At 38.4% G+C, this 19,833-nt stretch overlaps 1 protein-coding gene across 12 annotated transcripts in view; it reads right to left on the bottom strand.

Annotated features, from left to right (window-relative positions):
- Positions 1 to 19,833, bottom strand: part of GIGYF2 (GRB10 interacting GYF protein 2) — a 146,385-nt gene that overhangs the window by 41,726 nt on the left and 84,826 nt on the right. For 8 of the 12 annotated variants that reach the window (XR_006220995.1, XM_042995656.1, XM_007082973.3 and 5 more), the window contains 6 exons: positions 14,315 to 14,494; positions 10,494 to 10,711; positions 10,239 to 10,401; positions 9,962 to 10,150; positions 7,243 to 7,439; positions 6,094 to 6,253 (listed from right to left, as the gene is read on the bottom strand). Coding sequence is in view for 11 of the 12 variants with exons in the window: in XM_042995656.1 (XP_042851590.1) it covers positions 6,094 to 6,253; positions 7,243 to 7,439; positions 9,962 to 10,150; positions 10,239 to 10,401; positions 10,494 to 10,711; positions 14,315 to 14,494 (1,107 nt within the window). In the remaining variant the exon portion in view is untranslated. Of the gene's footprint in view, positions 1 to 6,093; positions 6,254 to 7,242; positions 7,440 to 9,961; positions 10,151 to 10,238; positions 10,402 to 10,493; positions 10,743 to 12,813; positions 13,671 to 14,314; positions 14,495 to 19,833 lie in introns of those variants that run through there. The other 4 variants (XM_042995657.1, XM_042995660.1, XM_007082976.3 and 1 more) reach the window with 4 other exon arrangements.

Genomic DNA, 19,833 nt, shown 5'->3' with positions numbered 1-19,833 from the left:
TATTAGTATTTGATAATGTAGACTTCAGAACAAAGAAAATTACCAGAGACAGAGAAGGATATTACATATTAATAAAGGGTCAATCCACCAGGAAGACACAGCAACGGTAAAAGCGTACGCACTGAACAAACCTGCAAAATATGTGAAGCAAAATCTAATAAAACTGAAAAGACAGAGAAATCTCCAGTAACAGCTGAAGGCTTCAACACCACTCTCTCAACAACTGACAGAACTAGACAGAAAACCAACAAGATTATAGAACTCAACAACACCATCAATAAGGTCCAACTGATATTTACAGAACACTCCAAGACAACAAAGTATACATTCTTTCAAGAACCCACAGAACATACAGCAAAACAAACTATATTCCGAGCCATAAATAAATCTCAATAAAATTTTAAAAGCTGAAATTATATATGATGTGTTTCAACCACAAGAAAATAAAGCTAGAAATCATTAACAGTCAGATAACAGGGAAATCTCCAAACCCTTGGAAACCACATAACACACTTCCAAATAATCCATGAGTAAAAGTGGAGGTCTCTTAGGGCAGCTGGTTGGCTCAGTTGGAGGAGCATACAACTCCTGATCTCGGGGTTGTAGAGATTACTTAAAAATAAATAAATATAGGGGCGCCTGGGTGGCGCAGTCGGTTAAGCGTCCGACTTCAGCCAGGTCACGATCTCACAGTCCGTGAGTTCGAGCCCCGCGTCAGGCTCTGGGCTGATGGTTCAGAGCCTGGAGCCTGCTTCCGATTCTGCGTCTCCCTCTCTCTCTGCCCCTCCCCCGTTCGTGCTCTGTCTCTCTCTGTCTCAAAAATAAATAAACGTTAAAAAAATTAAAAAAAAAAAAAACATATATATCTGAAGTGGAGGTCTCAACAGGAATCACAAAAAAAAAAAATACACTGAACTGAACAGAAATAAAAATACTTGTATCAAAATTTGTGGTACACAGTTAAAGAAGGGCTGAAAGAGAAATTTACAGTTTTTATTATAGCTTACATTGGAAAAGAAAGTCTCAAATCAATAATATAAGCATCCACCTCAAGAACCTAGAAAAAGAAAAGCAAAATAAACCCTAAGGAAAGGAAGGAAATAGTAAAGAGTAGAACTCAATGCAATTGAAAACAAAAAAGTGGGGGGAAAAAAATCAATGAAACAAAGTTAATTCTTTGAAAAGATCGGTAAAATTAAATCTCTAGCAAGACTGACAATGAGAAAAAGAGAAATGAACAAATTACGAACATCAGGAATAAATCACGGCCTATCACTACAGTACCTGCAAACATCAAAAAGATAGTAAGAGAATATTCTAAACAATTCTACACACACAGATTTGACATCTTAGATGAAATGGACCAATTCGTCAAAAAACACAAACCACCAAAAATCGACCCTTACTAAATCAGTAATTTAAATAGCTCTGTAACTATTCGGGATACTGAATTTGTAATTTTAAAATTCCCAAAAAACAGGGCATCTGGCTGGCTCAGTCGGTAGAGCAAGAGACTCTCAATCTCGATGTCCTGAGTTCAAGCACCATATGTTGGGCATGGAGCCTATTTTAGAAAAAAAATAAATAAAATTCCCTAAAAACAGGTACCCAGGTGGTTTCACTGGAGAATTCTCCAAAACATTTAAAGATGAATTAACACCAATTCTAAACAATCTTCCAGAAAATAGAAAAGGGAGTAACTCCCAGCTCATTTTATGAAGCTGATATTATTACCCTGATACTAAAAGCAGACAATGAGAACACCAAAAAAAAAACAAAAAAACAAAAAAACAAAAAAACAAAAAACAAACTACAGAACAACATGTCTCATGAACAGAGACACAAAAATCCTTAACTAAACATTACCAAATAGGATGCAGCAATATATAAAAAGAATTACACACCATGACCAAATGGGGTTTACTCCAAGGATGCAAAGCTGGTTCAATATTCAAAATGCACTCAATTTAATCCACCATCTTAAACTTACTAAAGAAGGAAAATCACAGGACCATAGAAACAAATGCACAAAAAGGATTTGACAAAATCCAATACCCAATCATGATAAAAACTCTCAAACAATAAGGTACTTCCTCAACTTCATAAAGAGCATCGATAAGGGTGCTGAGCCAGTGAGAGGAGCCTGCTGCTCTTGATCTCAGGGTCATGCATTTGAGCCCCATGGTGGTGTAGAAATTACTTAAAAATAAATAAATAAAAAACATCTATAAAAACCAAGCAGTTGGGGCACCTGGGTGGCTCAGCTAGGCGACCGACTTCGGCTCAGGTCATGATCTCGTAGTTTGTGAGTTCGAGCCCCGCATCGGGCTCTGTGCTGACAGCTCGAACCTAGAGCCTACTTCAGATTCTGTTCAGATTCTGTTCTCCCCTTCTCTCTACCCCTCCCCTGCTCATGCTCTGTGTCTCTCTGTCTTTCAATAATAATAAATAAATGTTAAAAAAAATTAAAAAAAAAAAAAAAAGAAAACCAAGCAGCTAACATCATACTTAATTATTAAAGACTAAGTGTTCCCCTAAGATAGGAACATAGGAAAAATAAGGCAAATATGTCTGCTCTCACCCATCATATTCAACACAGTGTTGGAAAATACAATAAGGCAACAAAAGGAAATAAAAGGCATAGATTGGAAATGAAAAATTAAAATGATCCCTGTTTGCAGATAACAATGTCTACAAAGAAAATCCTATGGAACCTACCCAAACAACAACAACAAAAACTCCTAAAACTAAGAAATGAGCTCGGCAGGTCACAGACTAATGACAAAAATCCAAAATCCAATTCTATATAGTAGGAATGAACACAAAGACACTGAAATATAATATAATAAAACTTACAATCACTCAAAAAAAAAATCAAGTAGGTACAAATCTAATAGAACATGTACAGAATCTATGCTGAAAATGACACAAGTTCATAGACTGGAAGAGTCAACATGAAAAAGATGTCAAGTCTTCAAAACAATACAGAGGTTTAACACTGTTCCTATTAAAATCTCAGCAAGATATATAAACATAGATTTCTGAACACATTTATATGGTAAATATAGACAAGACTATTCTGAAATTTATATGGAAAGGCAAAGGGAACTAGAAAAACTAAAAACTACTTTGCTAAAAAATAAACCAGGAGAAAAAAAAAAACTGGAAGAAATCCATCTACTCAATTTCAAAACATATTATATAGCTACAGTAATCAAGACTGTGATATTAGTGGCGAGACAGACACATGGATCCGTGGAATAGAAGAACACAGAAACAGACCAACATAAATATGCCCAACTGAATTTTGAGAAAGGTACAAAAGCAATTCAAAAGAGGAAAAATGGCTTTTCAACAAAAGGTTCCAGAGCAACTGGACATCCATCAGCAAAAAAATAAACTTTGACCTAATTCCCATACGTTATACAAAAATTAACTCAAAATAGATCACAGACTTAAATGAAAAAAACCTAAATTATTCTGGAAAGGAAATTTTGGGATCTGAAGCTAGGCAAAGAGTTCTTCTATTTCTGACTTAATACCAAAAACACAATCCATTAAAGGAAAAAACTAATCAACTGGACTTCATCAAAATCTAAAACTTTTGATCTGTGAAAGACTCTGTTAAGAGGATAAAAAGATTCAGACTGGGAGAAAATATCTGCAAACCACATACCTAACAAAGGGCTATTATCTAGAATATATAAGGAAGCCTCAAAACTCAAAGGTTAAAAAAGCAAATAATGAGAAAACAAGTAAAAAACATGAAGAGATCGTTTACTAAAGAGGATAAACACCAATAAACACATTAAAAGACGTCCAACATCTTTAGCTGTTAAGGAAATGCAAGCCAAAAACTAGAATGAGATACCACTATAACAAGCCCAAATGGTTAAGGTAAAAAATAGCAACATCAAATACTGTCAAGGATGTGGAGAAAATGAATCACTCACAGATTGCTGGCAGAAATACAAAAATAGTACAGCTCCTCCACAAAACAACTTGGCAGTTGCTTAAAAAAACTAAACATGTCATCACCATACAATCTAGCAATTGCACTCCTGGACATTTATGTCTCAGAGGAATGAAGAGTTGTATTAACACAAAAGCCTATCCATAAATGTTTAACAGCTTTATTATAATAGCCAGAAACTGCAACAACCCAGATGCCCTTCATGGATAAACGGTTAAACAACGATACATCTGTATCATGGATGTACTACTCAGTAAATAAAAAGAAGAAATCTACTGATACATGCAACAACCTGTATGAATCTCCAGAGAATTGTGCTGAGTGAAAACAATTTTTTTTCCATTTGATGCAAATGGATTCCATTTCTGCAAAATTCTTGAAATGACAAAATATAGAAATTGGGAAAAGATTAGTGGCTGCCAAGTGTTAAGGAGCAGGAACAGGTGGAAAGGAAATGCATGTGGGCACCCAAGGGCAATAGGAAACGAAAATGTTCTGAATCTTGGGGCACCTGGGTGGCTCAGTTAGGCGTCCGACTCTGGCTCAGGGTCATGATCTAGAGGTTCATGGGTTCAGGCCCCACATTGGGCTGTCTGCTGTCAGCACAGAGCCCGCTTCGAATCCTCTGCCTGTCCCCTCCCCTCCCCGCCTCTCTCCTGCTTGCACGTGTGCATGCTCTCTCTCTCGCTCTCTCTCTCTCTCTCTCTCTCTCTCTCTCTCTCTCTCTCTCACTCTCTGAAAAATAAACATTAAAAAAAAAGAAAAAAAATGTTCTAAATCTTAACTGTATCAAAGTCAATACATTGGCTGGATATGGTACTACAGTTTTGCATGGATTACCACTCACGGCAATTGGGTAAAGAGTACATAAAATCTCTGTAGTATTTGTTACAACTGCATGTAAAGTTGCAATTATCTCAAGTATATTTAATTAAGGCACACATCTATATTTTATTTTTTAATTTTATTTGAGAGAGACAGGGAAAGAGAGAGGAAGAGAGACTCTTAAGCAGACTCCATGCTCAGTGCAAAGCCTGATGTGGGGTTCAATCACACAACCATGGGATCATGACTTGAGCCAAAATCAAGAGTCAGATGCTCCACTGACTGAGCCACCGAGGCACCGTTCCATATATGCTTTAATTAAAACACACAGCCCTGAATTTGGAAGCACATTTTGTCTCTCCATTTGTAAGCCTTAAAATATCAAATAAACACTTTTGATTGCTTTACAAAAAAACAAAGAAAAACAAAACAAAACAAAACAAAACAAAACAAAACATACACACACATGTCCTGCTCCCAAGCACCTTCCATTCTATGGGGGTGTGAACAGGTCATGAACAAATCAGAACCAGGCAGTAATAGATGTTATGCAGGACAATAGAGGGTAAGGGGACTCAGAGTGGAAAGGGAGTTAGTATGTCACAAAGAGATCACAGGGTGTACTTGGTAAAAGAGTATCATGAAACTGACACTAATATTAGTCAATCAATTTCAGGTTATAAACAAAGAATTCAAAAGCGGAAATGAATCAACAAATTTCTTTTACAACATTCTCTACCCATTCTAACTTACCCACCATACAAATCTTTTTTAAGGGATTAGCTTTTAATATGGTACTATCCTTTCTCAGATAGTTCTTTACCATTTATGATATCAATTCCACTTGAGCAAAACATTCAGGTAAGGTCTTCTATGATTGCCATCACCTTTAATGGGAGGTAAACTGAAGTGCAGAGAAGGTAACTCTTACCTGCCCAATTAACCCGCTGGGAAGCCAGAACTAAGGGCGTCCTAAGCATTTTGTCTGCATCCCTGTTATATTTACTATCACATTCCGCCTTGTATTCAAATGATTTTCACTGGACCTCCCTCCCCCCACCACTGAAATTGCAAAGTATTATGGAAGGAACCTTTAAATAAGTAAGTAAGTAAGTAAGTAAGTGTGTGTGTATGTATGTATACACACACACACACACACACACACACACACACACACACACACACACACAAAGAAAAACTGTAAAAATTGACTTTTTCCACTATTATGCAAATTAACATTAAATAATGACCATCTTATAGGAGATAATGGCTTCAAGTAGAATGGAACGAGCTACCTTGAATTTCTCCCTGAGGATCTTTGTAATACCACTTCTGCATTGCTTCGTGCATCAATGGAATTGAGACTCCCTTAGCTCTGTGCTCTTGCAGTTTTGATGCCAATCTCTCATCATCTAGTGCGCTATCTTGGAGATAAGCCACCATCTTCTCAGCTTGCTAACAGAAAAACAAAAAAAAATGGATTGAGGAAACAAATGATCCCAAATTAATACTAGTACACTTAATAAAAATGCCTACCTTTTTTGAACGACTTGATCTGCAAAAGGTAGTACTGTGCAAGAAACACAGCAGGCAACCATTTAATTCTTCCATCAATATCATGAAAATATGTACTATCCCCACTTTATAGAGGGGGAAACTAAGGCTCAGAGAGGTCAAATCTTGCTCAGAGTCTCAAAATTATTAAGCAAAGCAAACTGAAATTAAAACACAAACTGGTAAGGATCAAAGCCCAGGCTTCTTCTAATCAACACATTAATAAGATTACTTTTAAAACCAGTAAGCCATTGGTCAATTCTGAAACGTATAATCTAAACCTGTAAAAACATGGGTGTTAATACAACAAAGGCTCAATTAATACAATTACAAAAGTTTTACAAGTTTTACTAACACACTGCCCACTTTCTTTCTTTCTTCAAGCATTTCCTGCCACCAACCACCACCCCAGAGCAAAGGAAACAGATTCTTCTGTAGAAAGCAAGTCACCATTTACATCCAACAAAGGTATACTTAATCTCAGGGAAATCTAGAGATGTGAATACGATGTTAATATCCTGAGAGTTTAACTATTCCCAGTTACACTTTAGGTAAAAAATACAGAAGACGCTGTGCCCATCCACAGCTGCTTGTATTTGCCATTTTTGGCATTCCATTAATTTCCAAAAAGAAAAAAGAAAAGCAAACAGCCAAGGGCAACCTCAGAAGAGAAAAAATAACCTGACATAATGACTACTACATAGCAGAAACTTAAAAGCATGAAATGATTTGAAAGACAATTACTCATACAAATAAATACTAGATTTAAAACAACTTTTCCAGTACATAAAATCTAATGCACAAAAGTTCCATTTCTGAATTATCTGTTTAATGCTTTTCAATTTTTATGGTGCTTTGAGAGGAGAAAAAAAGAATTACATGATTTTTACCTGCTCCAAATGTTTGAGGCCCTCTTCATCATCTGGTTCTGTGGACACACTGCCCATACCAGGAGCACCTACGACCGGCGTTTCAACTGGCCGCAGGGCAGGACGAGGACTGGGAACAGGGGGTGGAAGTATGAGAAGGGGAGAGGCTGCATCTGAAGGAATCTGGGACAGGGACTGCTGGACATCAGAAACCGTTTCTAGAGGGGAAAAAAACACAGAAACATGAAAAACCTTTAAACTATGGAGGTTCTCATGAAGAATAACTAGCTCTCCATCAAGTTGGGCCACTCACTAAATGGGCTCAACAGAAAGGTGAATGTATCAAACACTGCAGCTTTTTTTTTTTTTTTTTTTTTTTAAATTTGAGAGAGAGACAGGGTGTGGGGGGGGGGGGTGAGTGTGGGTGTGTGCGCATGCGTGCATGTATGAGCTAAGTAGGGGCAGAGAGAGAAAATGAGAATCCCAAGCAGGCTCCGCACTGTCCTCACAGAGCCCAACACAGGTCAGGAGCCCTGAGATCATGACCTGAGCCAGAATCAAGAGTTGGATGCTTAACCGACTGAGCCAACCAGGCACCCCTCACTGCAGCAACTTCTTACGGAGAAGTGTAGTATTTCTCCCTACGATGACAGCAGTTAACTCTACAGAATGACAAAATATAAGGATTAAAAGGTCCTCCTACAGTGCCTGCCTGTGTCACTACAGCATCTGCCCAACAGTGACACATCTACCTCTTGAAAACAAACAGAATCAGACCAATGTTATCTTTATAACGTGTCTCCAAATAGCAGACTGTTAACAAAGGACTGCAAATCTCCTCAAAAAATGTCGTATCTCACTATCAAAACTTTGATTAAACGTATCTGCATTTCTCTTAAATAAGAACCTATTTCAGGTGATAATAAATGTAATGCAATACATTAGTTTTTAGGATAACAAAGAGCTCTTGGGAGTCTACATGTACAGTGCAGACGGTCTTCTCAATAAGAAAAGAGACTACAAAAGAGGTTCTGTTTTGGGTCCTGTTTCTAACCTCTCAGGATGCAGGCTCTTAAAATAAAAAGGGGGATGAAAGTAATTAGATACAATTGCAGCTTCCGCTTTGGAACCTTATTGGTTCAATTACAGATAGCTTCTCCACATTCCCATTCCTCTCAGTCTTTCCTTTCTTTGCCAAACTCCTTAAAAGAACAGTCTATGCACTGCCACCCACACCTGCTACACTGTGACTTCCACTTCCACCCCTCCAACACAGCTTCTCTCCCAAAGAGAAGCAGTGACTCAAAGTCCCCAAATCCAATGGCTGTACCTAGTCCTCATCTTCCGACCTCAGTAGCCTCTGACATTATCTACCCAAGCCTAAACTAAAACCTTCTCCATTCCTTCCTTTCTCTTCACTCTAGTCCACTCTTGTCTCTGAAGATTTTTCTCTGGCTACTCTTTACCTACCCTCTAAAAATGGGAATTTAGCCCTAGATGCCTGATACACATATCCTTTATCTCCCTCACAGATTATCAATCTAGAGTTTTCATCTTTAATGCACATCTATGAAGCTTTCTCAAAATACACACATCCGGACTCCATCCTAGGATCTCCTAGAGTAAGGTCCCAGGAATGTACATTCAAGAGAAAGAACCACAAGTAATTTGGGGGCACATCGTAACTGAAAAATGACTACTACGTATCAAACAGGTCTCAAAATGGACAAGTCGCACAGTGCCTAATAGAGATTCAAATACTCGCTGAATTCACTCACTAAGCTTTGTCCTAGACATTTAACTCTGAAGAGAAATCTTTGGCTTAAGCCCTCAAAATATTAGTCTACTGAGTAAAAAAAATAATAAACAGGTCTTTCTAATACTGTGTTGCTATGTGAGGAACAGTGTCAATTGTTTAAGAAACTAGAGAAGATACCTAACGTGGCTTGGGAACTTCGGATGGGAGAGAGTTTCAGGCACAGAGAACAGCACGTGCTACGGCACACGTGAGGACCTAACAGGCTGTGAGGCTGGGGAACAGAGGAAGGAGACAGAAGTGGCACTCAAACTGTACAGAGGCAGGCGGATGCCACGTTGTGCAAGGTCTCACAGGCCACGTTAAAGTTGTGACTTTTTATGGAGACTCAATCCATTAACCCTTCAACATCAGGAATCACAATGTCAATTTTAAGTGTGTACCAGAAGAAACATGGAAGTAAACATTAATACTACCCACTAAGGCATATGAGGCAAAGTAAAATCAAAACAGTAATACTGGAGAAGGAGATACGTTTTAAGCTTATTCACTAGCAAAGGTGGTAGGAGCTCCACAGCTTCATCCATATTCTTTTTGGCCTCTTTTGAAACAACAGCATTTTAGTGTGCCTTCTGGACATACATCCTGCAGCCACTGGGAAGGCAGCTGTCTGATGTGAGAATCTAATTACTGTGGAGGATCCGAAACCCTGTCTGCTCCGCTGATAACCAAGGTGACCATGTCATAACCTTGTAGAAAGTGAGATTCCCGAGCTCTACCTTCGTTTCCTCTCTGTTTCGGTGAATTTTGGGAAGGACACGTACATGGGAAGCAGAGTTTGACTAAGTTTACTAGTGAAATAATGTGTTTCAGTAATTCACCACTAGAAGCAGCTCCAGGAGGCATAAACGGAAACCCATCTTATCATGATCACTGGCCTGGGCAGAATCCTGTTTTAGCTTATCTACTCTCATAAATACATACCATCCCCTCTGCTGGGCACTTTGGTTGGCAGGCTATTTTCCGTCTGACTCTCCTCCTCAGCTTTTTCTGTTTGCTCAGTCTGGGGTTCCTCTTTCCTCTCAAACTGTGGTGCTTCCTGAGGCTGATGGTCTGAAGGAGTACCTGGTCTAGCAGATGATGATGAGGTCTGGGATGTTTCCTCACTAGCTTCTGTAACATAAAGTAATCTTAAATTAGCACCTTAGGAAGCTTTTGATCTGATGAAAAGAAGAAGGTACAAGACAAAAATGAGCCTTACCAACTCCTACTCTATCTGTCTTCTCTCCCTCTTTCCTATTTGTCTTATCAGGTTCTTTGGCTTCTTCGTTATGGCTGCTCTCAGAATCGGAGCACTCCCCCCCTTCCTCTACAGGCCGGAAGTCCATCTCCTGCTCTTCTGGAATCGGCTCTTTCTGGACCTTCTGTGTCAAGAAAATAAAGCCGAAGGTCAACAGTACATTTGGCTCTGGTGGAAGGTCGGTGTGTGTCATGACATTTAAAACAGATTTCCTACCTTCAGAGAGAGGAACGCTCCGGAGGAGTCAAATGTGCCCATCTCTTCTTCAGCATCCTCTAGGCACCATTCGGGCAAGCTGTCCCGGTCATCGTCCATGCTTCCACTGCCAGAGCGCACCCTTCGGTAACCCCGTTCATCATCCCGATCTCGAAAATCAAACTCAAACCTTCGCCGTCGTTCCATGTGTTCACGCCAGCCTGCAGAACGAGGGCCATCTGGGATGAGGAGGATACAGACCTTAGAAAACTTTCATGACAGTATTTGAAAAAGAAAATCATGAATAGGAAATAAAGGAGAAAACTATGATTAACTGTGAAATCAAATGGATCAATCAACTAAAGAGAAAATTAGGCAAATTAAATCAAGTGAAGAGCTTAGCATACAAACGATACCACTAAGTGACAATAGTGGTTATCTTCAATAAGTACTGAGCCACACAACATACTCTACAGTTTTGAAAGATAAATTTGAAACAAATTACTTTTAAAGGACACTTTACTCAAAGTATACATTTTGGATAAGCTTTGGCTATGTGACCGAAACTTCAGTTAGCCATTCACAGGGCACACTCCTAGCCCAGATCTGTAACACTGACCATGTGACCATAACTGAAGTTCCTGCCTTCCCTTTGGCAGGTCTTACACCTTTTCCTTCTTCTCATGAAAATACCATTCTTTATGGATACGACCAACCCCCTGTGTCAATTCCTAATATCAAACTCATCATGCCAACTTGCTAGTGACAAGATTCCAGTTGGAATTCTGATTCCCAACAAAAAGTCATGGAATTACAGCATTGACAGATGTCAAAGATTTTATATAGCCCACTATCCTAATTTTATAGTTTAAGAAACAAAAATTCTGACAGAAGTAACTTGCATAACGGCAAAGCAGAACTAGAATCGAATTCTGCATCCAATACTGCTTTTTCCACAACAGCATGCTTACTTTCCTTTTCCTTTATTCTCAACTCTTAACTCTCCCCAGGGAGTTTTTATTTCTGTATAATACCCCCAGGGACATTCCTAAATCCACCCTAGCATACTGTTTATTACATCTACTTTCCAACAGAAAAAGACTTCCTAAGAATAAAAGATGTCAGTTAACGTATTAAACACACACACACACACACACACACACACAGGGGAAATCTTGTTAATATCTGACAAAACTGAGTCTAAGAAAGCCTTCAAAAGAGAGACAAGTTTTAACCTATTAAAATTTTCTATCTTTTTGAATGCTTTCTCTGTGGGAGATACAGAAAAGAAATGAGCCAAAGTCAAATGTTCTTACTACTGAGGCTCAATTTGCTAAAACCAGCAGTCTAAAATTCAAACTGAAAATAAGAAGGCAAACATCAGCCCAATAGATGTAGCTACTTGTAAGTCACTCACAAAAAAGATAAGAAACATTATTCCCACACTCCTTTACTTACAACAACTATTGCCTTCTACGAAAACTAAGGAGGTTTATATCCAGTTTGCTTATATGCAAACCTAGAATCATTACTCAAAAGAAGTATTCATGATCCAGTGCTGAATTCCTGAGAACTCTCTCTACTACTATCATTTCTAAACCGTCTGTTAAGTATGCACCATGATAGGAATCTATCCTTCTAGGCATCTGGCTCATGTTTTCCTCTTACTGAGTTTCTTAAGTTCACTTCCCAGAGTGGATGCTTAGCTGTCCCTACCTTAATAGTTGCATCTCCATACGTATCCAATTTTGAGCCCTACTTAAACCAAACATAGCAGATAAGGCACATCTATAGCTTATTAAGACTGATCACTGCTTTTGAAGGCTTTCCAACATACGTCTGCCACAATTTTTATAATATAAAAAATCAGTCAAAACCATTATATTTAAACTTTGAATCAAATCATAAAAGAATAAAGTATAATCTAAGAAATGTTAACAGTAATTTATACAACTGATATAATCAGACTTAACTTTTAATATGCTTGGTTGAAAAAGCAGATAGTGTCCTTTTTAAAAAATGCTATTTCCACTGATTTTTCAGCCCCATGTATCGTTATATACCCCAAACTGTCTTTCAAAAATATACCAATATAAAATTTGGGGAAATTGTTAACTTAATGACAAATAAATTGGACATGAAAATCATGTATCAGGGAGAAAGGCTTAAGAAAAAGACAACATATAGCCAAAATCGAAGTTGCTGGGGTGTGGGGTGAAAAGGGTCAGTGGTAGAATATACACTAAAATTTTACTTTATCTCCTTTATTAAAGGGATTCTATCAAGAATCAACATCAGATGTTTGGGCTCACAAACATTGTTGATCTTCCAAAACATTCACCTTGTTTGTTTTTGATCAGCTGGAATTTTTCTTCTCGCTCAGTCCAGATCCTGTCCATTCTTTCACTGAATGCTTGTTGGGAACATAGTCTACAAATCCTTTTGCTTACAGGCAAGCTCAGCACAAAATGCTGTGATGCCTTGAAGAGAACTACAACATTTGGTTGCCCAGCACACAGACTGATGAGAACTGCCTAGTTAACTGTGATGTAAACAATGCCTACTAATGACAGAAAACTCACCCATGAGGCAGCCATGAGGAGTTGTGATGAAAGCATCAAAACTCTATCCAAAGATCAACTTCATTCTGTTTCTACCTATCTACAAGTACATAAAGCACTCTGAATGTTTGTTATAATGTTTACTCAGACCGAGACTAGTGACTTTGCTAATAATTTGATTTTAAAATGTAAATGCAACCAGTTTACTTATGATTTCTTCTATGAAAAGTAAGCTTCTTTGGCATATGGTTGACAGCTAAAATAATGTTATGCACATGAAATTCAGAAGGCAAATATACACTCTGTAAGCTTCAGTTCTGCATGACCCCACGATTCAAACTACAGTGGCATCTGATTATCATGAGGCATGGAATCAGCACTTTGGTAGGGGATGAACTTTGACACAAAGCACCAGTGTCTTCAATTACCAGCATATCTAATGTCAGGGAAGAACAGTTTGAAGCATTCTTAAGAGTCAAACAGAAGAACTTACAAAACCACTAATCACTACTCTTCTCTCTCCTTTTTCTAAAGTTAGAAGGACAAAAGAATGAACTTGTGATTACGTTTTTGACCTGGGTTTAAAGTTTATTCTTCAAATAAGCTTAAATCACATTTTCAGGACAAAAAACAATTTGAAAGAATAAATCCTTTATTACGCAGGAAAAATACCCATTTTAGTAGGAGCACATATTCCTTAGTGAGCATATAATTATACATTTATAAGTTTTAAAGCAATGCTGAAAAAGATAGATTTAGCATTAGACAAAACCAAATGAAACCCTCTTACATTTTTGCAGTTAAGGGTAGGTGCTTCCCATTAACACTATTTGCTCCAGAAAAATAAAGATGATTTTCATCAAATGAATAGACGTGGGGAACTTTCATGCTGAAAATGTTTTGTTGGGGCACCTGGGTGGCCCAGTCAGTTAAGCGTCCGACTCCGGCTCAGGTCATGATCTCATGTTCCATGAGTTCGAGCCCCATGTTGGGCTCTGTGCTGACAGCTCAGAGATTGGAGCCTGCTTCCGATTCTGTGTCTCCCTCTCTCTCTGACCCTCCCCTGCTCACGCCCTGTCTCTCTCACTCTTAAAAATAAATAAACATAAAAAAATTAAAGAAAAGAAAGAAAGAAAATGTTTTGTAGTAATAAGCCTGAATACAATGACATAAAGTAACTGGCGCCTCTTTAGCAGCTTACCTTTCCTGCTTAATCTGTAAACATTTCCTTATTAAATACTCACTTACTTTGGTCCCTGTGCCCTCACTCAGATCTCTTACCAGGACTGTGCGGCCGCCACCTCTCTCCATCCCTTCTTGATCCAGCTAGTCGCCAACCTCCATCTTCATCTTCTCCATTTTGTTCCTCTCTAAAAATGCGCCAATTTTCACTTTCTGATCGTATGAATTCATGCTTTCTTCCCACTGATGTTGGTCCACCTTCCTCAAAATTGGGTCTCCCTGTAATGAAAATAAGTAACCATGTGCCTTGGCCACTGAGGATTCTGAAAACAGACTGGACTGCCCAAATCAAGCTTTTGTGCAAATGTGTCAATTTCAACATTCAGGCAGTGTAAATGAAATAACTGCAGGTATATGCACAGATTACTAGATACATTTCTTAAAGTTTAATGTTCACAGACTGGGCAATTAGTTTTCAGATAATACGTGCATTAAAAAAAAAAAGGGTATGCAATGAAAAGCGAATCAACCTACCTCACCCAGCACGTACCACTTTAAGTCATATAAGATTTTCAATTATATGACATATCTTAATTTAATTTAACTTCTACTGGCGATTCTGCCTAAATAGGGTATCTGTGAAATTCAACTTGTCTTTTATCCTAAAACACACTGTAAACTCAAAGGTAGAGAGTGTGAACTAAAATTTTTCATTCACTCTAACACCTATTACATTATAGACAGACAAATTGCTTTTGAAAAGAATTCAAAGCTAAGCTATGTGTAACCTAATGCAAATTAAGGGTCTATTAATGATGAAAGAGAGACCGGTATACACCAAGCAAACAAAACTCGTATTTTCAAAGGACAAGACAAATCCAAACTGTGCAAATTCTTTAGTCACCACCCTACATGTTCTAACACAATTCGTAACAGATGATATAAAATCTTACATTAGTTGAAAATCCAGAACATACACTGATATCTTCCATTTGTAACAATTAAAGTTACATATACTTCAGTGACAACCTCAATTCTTTTCACTAAACCACAGTGAAAGTGAAAGAATGTTGTACAGTTCCATCTGAAAATGAGGGAATTCTAATGTTTTGTCATTCTCTTATATGCCATTTCATATGTAGTGAGATTCAATATCCTGTCTGCCCAAACAGCTATTAGCTTGTTACTAGCTTATTATTCTCTTGAAGGATAAAATACCTGGAAACAGGGGGAAGGGGAGGGTGCAAGAATTTGCTGGGCAGAATACTATCTGCTTTCTTATGCAGGCAGCCTCGAAGACAGCCCCCAACAAGCCCTGCCTTCTGGCTTTTGTGTAATCCCCTCACCCGAAGCGTGGGCTTCACTTACTGACTTGCTCCCAACAAAGAGAATACAGCACAAAGTGATAAGATGTCATTGCCAATAAATATTAAGTCACAAGCAACTGTGAATTCCCCCTGGGATGCTCTCTCTGAGGCAATCCAGCTGCCATGCTCACACGGCAAAGAACTGAGGCTTGCCAACAGCCACATGAGTGCGCTCGAAAAGAATCCAACCCCAGTCAAGCCTTCAGATGACTGCAGCCCCGGCTAACACCTTGATAGCAGCCTTACAGCCTCATGAAAGACTCGGGTCAAAGCCATCCAGCTATGCTGCTCCTTCCTGAACCACAGAAACTAAGATAATGTTTGCTGCCACTAAGTCTTGAGGTAATTTTGTTACACAGCCATAGATAATAAAAACACTCATTTTTAAGTGTTTTTACACACCACTATTTGAACAGCATGGACAGGATTCAAATATTGATCTTCTGACACATTCAACAAATATTTCTTACACATTAAGTGCCAAGTTTTATGAATTCATGTACAGATATCCCATGTCTGCCTTGGGTTAGAAGGCCTTCCAGGTTCTCTTGCTCAGAAGAAGAGGGGCAACCCATTTTACAGAGTACCACATCTGCTGACATAACTTGATGAAAAATGTAGCTACACTCAAAAAAAGAAACCTAAAGAAATCCCTAACACATAAAAAGAGATAGATAAGAGACACATATAGATACATGATGGGAAATGGCCTTCAACCCACGTAAACAGTCAGTCACAAGCAATATGTGCCAGGTACCATGCAATAATTCGGGAATACAGCAGTAATCACATGATGGATGAGCTACACACTCACTCACTATGTTTCACCTACTTTTACACTAAGCCTTTGAAAAAGTAATGAATGTACCAAAGTAAGCAAAGAGCATGAATGGTAAAATGTTTAACTCATCAAAAACTGGTCACTAATTCTTTCTAACAGACGATACACTGCAAAAAAAGAAAATTAAAAATAAAAATACTAGTAATCCCTCAATCTGAGAAACAGAACTCTATCCGTAGTTAGCTTTTACATAACTTTGTATTTTTATATAGCTGTAATCAGTACACCCACTATTTTATAATCTACTCTTCATGCATAGCAAATATTTCTCTGTGATTCTACACTGTCCTAACAATACAAGTGGGTATATATATATACACTAGGTATACCTTGCTGCTACTGCATAATCTACTACACTTGACATTTACTTTATCATCAATTTTTTGTGAACTATAGATAAAGTAAGAAGTATCTGCTTTTCTGAACTAGGTCTTCTGAAAAAAACCCTCAAAAGAGTGAAATTACTAGTGAAAAGACAGACTTCATCCACTGACACGACTTTATCCCCCTCAAAAAAAAAGGGTCAAATCACCACACCATTTTACATTATGGACACTAAGTGCAGCTATCCTTTTAAAACCTTTACTACTTTAACAGTTATAAAAATGGTATACTAATGTGGCTCAAAGATGAATTTTTCATATCAAAGATTTTTCATAGTTTACTAATCTTACGTCCCTTTATGTTAATTATTTGCATTTTTATTCTAAATTAACAGCTTCTTCACCTTTGTAACTGTGAAGTCCTATATATATTTTTCATATTAGTACCTAGGAATAAGAAAAATATAAAAAACAGGACAGGACAGGGCACCTTTCTGGCTCAGTTGGTAGAGTGTGTGACTCTTGATCTCGGGGTTCTAAGTTTGAGCCCCACGTTGGATGCAGGGATTACTCAAAAATAAAATCTTAAGAGGTGCCTGGGTGGCTCAGTCAGTTGAGCATCAGACTCCGGATTTTGGCTTGTCATGATCCCAGGGTCATGGGAATCAGCCCCACAAAAGCCTCCTCACTGAGCCTGAAGCCTGCTTGGGTTTCTCTCTCTCCCTCTGCCCCTCTCCCCTGCTCTCTCTCTCTCTCGCTCTCTAAAGTAAAAGAAATAATAATTATAAAAATTTTTAAATAAGATATAATCTTTTAAAAAATGGACAGGGTAAAAATAGGGAAAATACAGGAAGAAAAAAATCTGGCTTTTCTACTTACTGAAAATTATGTCATAATTTTCAACCTCATAAAGTTTGAATAACTATGCTACTCCTTGTTCCAAAAGAGGATTTGAGACAGATATTCTGAAGATACAGAAAAGCACAGTCCTGAAGAAAGAATAAACATCTTGTAGTCCCTACACTTGATTTCAAATTTTGGCCCCAATTCTGATCTATATACAGACAGGAAGCAAGGGAAGGGAAGGAAGAAGGAAAGGAAGGGAAGGAAAGGAAGAGGGGGAGGGGGGAGGGGGAGGGAAGGGAATGGAGAGGGAAGGCAAGGGGGAGGGGAGACCATTCCCAATTTGATAGAGGGAGGGTGTGGGTGTGTGTGTGTGTGTGTGTGTGTGTGTGTGTGTGTGTGTGTGTTATGTAAAGCTGCCTGAATTTACAGCCACACTGGCCCATTCTAGGTTAAAAATTCTGTAACAATGGGGTTCAAATTTTGTTACTGGGTGTTTGTTTCCAGAAAACAATTCCTAAAAACTGCAATATACTTTTTGACGTCAAATACTACATAATTAATAACTGCAGTGAACCAAGGAAAGCCAGAATAATGTAATTTTGACATGTCACATACCCCACATGCAAGTGCAAGGTAGGTGGAGCTCTGCCTTCGGGAGTTGTGTCATTTTCACAAGAGAAGGGTGAAACACATTCAAGAACTTTTAAGTGGACTTCACTCCTCCCCTCCCCATCCCTTTGTGAAAACTTATTACTGAAGTATATAACATTCTTGCCAAAAAGTCCGTAAATCACCAATGTACAATTCAAGAGTTTCCATAAAGCAAATATATCCACATAAAAGATTTTATTTTTTTATTTTTGAGAAAGAGAGAGAGTGTGCGCGCGAGTGTGCAGGAGGGGCAGAGAGAGAGGGAGACAGAGAATCTGAAGCTGGCCCTGTGCTGACAGTAGTCACTCAGCCCAACGCGGGGCTCAAACTCAGCAACCGCGAGATCATGGCCTGAGCCGAAGTCACATCCTTAACCAACTGAGCCACCCAGGCACCCCACATAACTAAGGTTTAAAAAAAGAAAATATCAGGAGCTCTCAAAAGTCTTTATGTCCCACCAGTCAATCCTTCCCAAGGTAAGCACTATCTCCGATTCTTATCTCTAAAGACCAGTTTTGCCGATTTTCAACTTTTTGATACAAATGGCTACACATGGAAGATTCATCCACATTAATGCAAAGAACAGTTGCTTGTTCTTTTGCACTGCTGTATATGATCTCACTGTAAGGACAGACCGCAATATATATTATTCTGCTGCTGATTTAAGTTGTTTCTAGTTTTTTGCAATTATGAACTGTGCTGCTATGAACATTCTTGAATATGAAGTTTGGGAAACATATGTTTGCATTTCTGTTGGTATATACCAATTAGTGAAATAAGGTATATTCAACTTTAGTGGTACCAAATATTTTTCCAGGGAAATAGCACTACTTTACCATTTTTTACCTGTTTGTCTTACTCAAACCTCTAGCAAACATTAACGTGACTGCCTCCTGTATGGACAAATACAATTAAAGATGTAGTATCAAAAATAAAGAAGAGACTTAGACACAGCACCTACTCGCCAGGTCCATAGCCCAGGGACACACACGTCCTGATTATTATAGTTGAAAAACTGCATCTAATCCTTGTAATAACAAGAGTTAAGTTAAACATCATCATCTCTATTGTTCTTATGTGGAACGAGATACCTGTAGGGGGTGTCCCAAGGTCACATAGCTGAGTGGTGCCCAAATTAGAAATAAAACATAGGTTGGGAATGCAAGCTGGTGCAGCCACTCTGGAAAACAGGATGGAGCTTCCTCAAAAAACTAAAAATAGAACTACCCTACGACCCAGCCATTGCACTACTAGGCATTTATCCGAGGGATACAGGTGTGCTGTTTCAAAGGGACACATGCACCCCAATGTTCATAGCAGCACTATCAACAATAGCCAAAGTATGGAAAGAGCCCAAATGTCCATCGATGGATGAATGGATAAAGAAGGTGTGGTATAAATAAACGGAGTATTACTCGGCAATCAAAAAGAATGAAATCTTGCCATTTGCAACTATGTGGATGGAACTGGAGGGTATTATGCTAAGTGAAATTAGTCAGTCAGAGAAAGACAAAAATCATATGACTTCACTCATATGAGGATTTTAAGACACAAAACAGATGAACATGAGGGAAGGGAAGCAAAAATAAT

The sequence above is a fragment of the Panthera tigris genome, chromosome C1, assembly GCF_018350195.1.
Source record: "Panthera tigris isolate Pti1 chromosome C1, P.tigris_Pti1_mat1.1, whole genome shotgun sequence".
NCBI lineage: Eukaryota > Metazoa > Chordata > Mammalia > Carnivora > Felidae > Panthera > Panthera tigris.
Note: the sequence above shows the minus strand (reverse complement) of the source record. Positions and strands in the feature narration are given on the sequence as shown.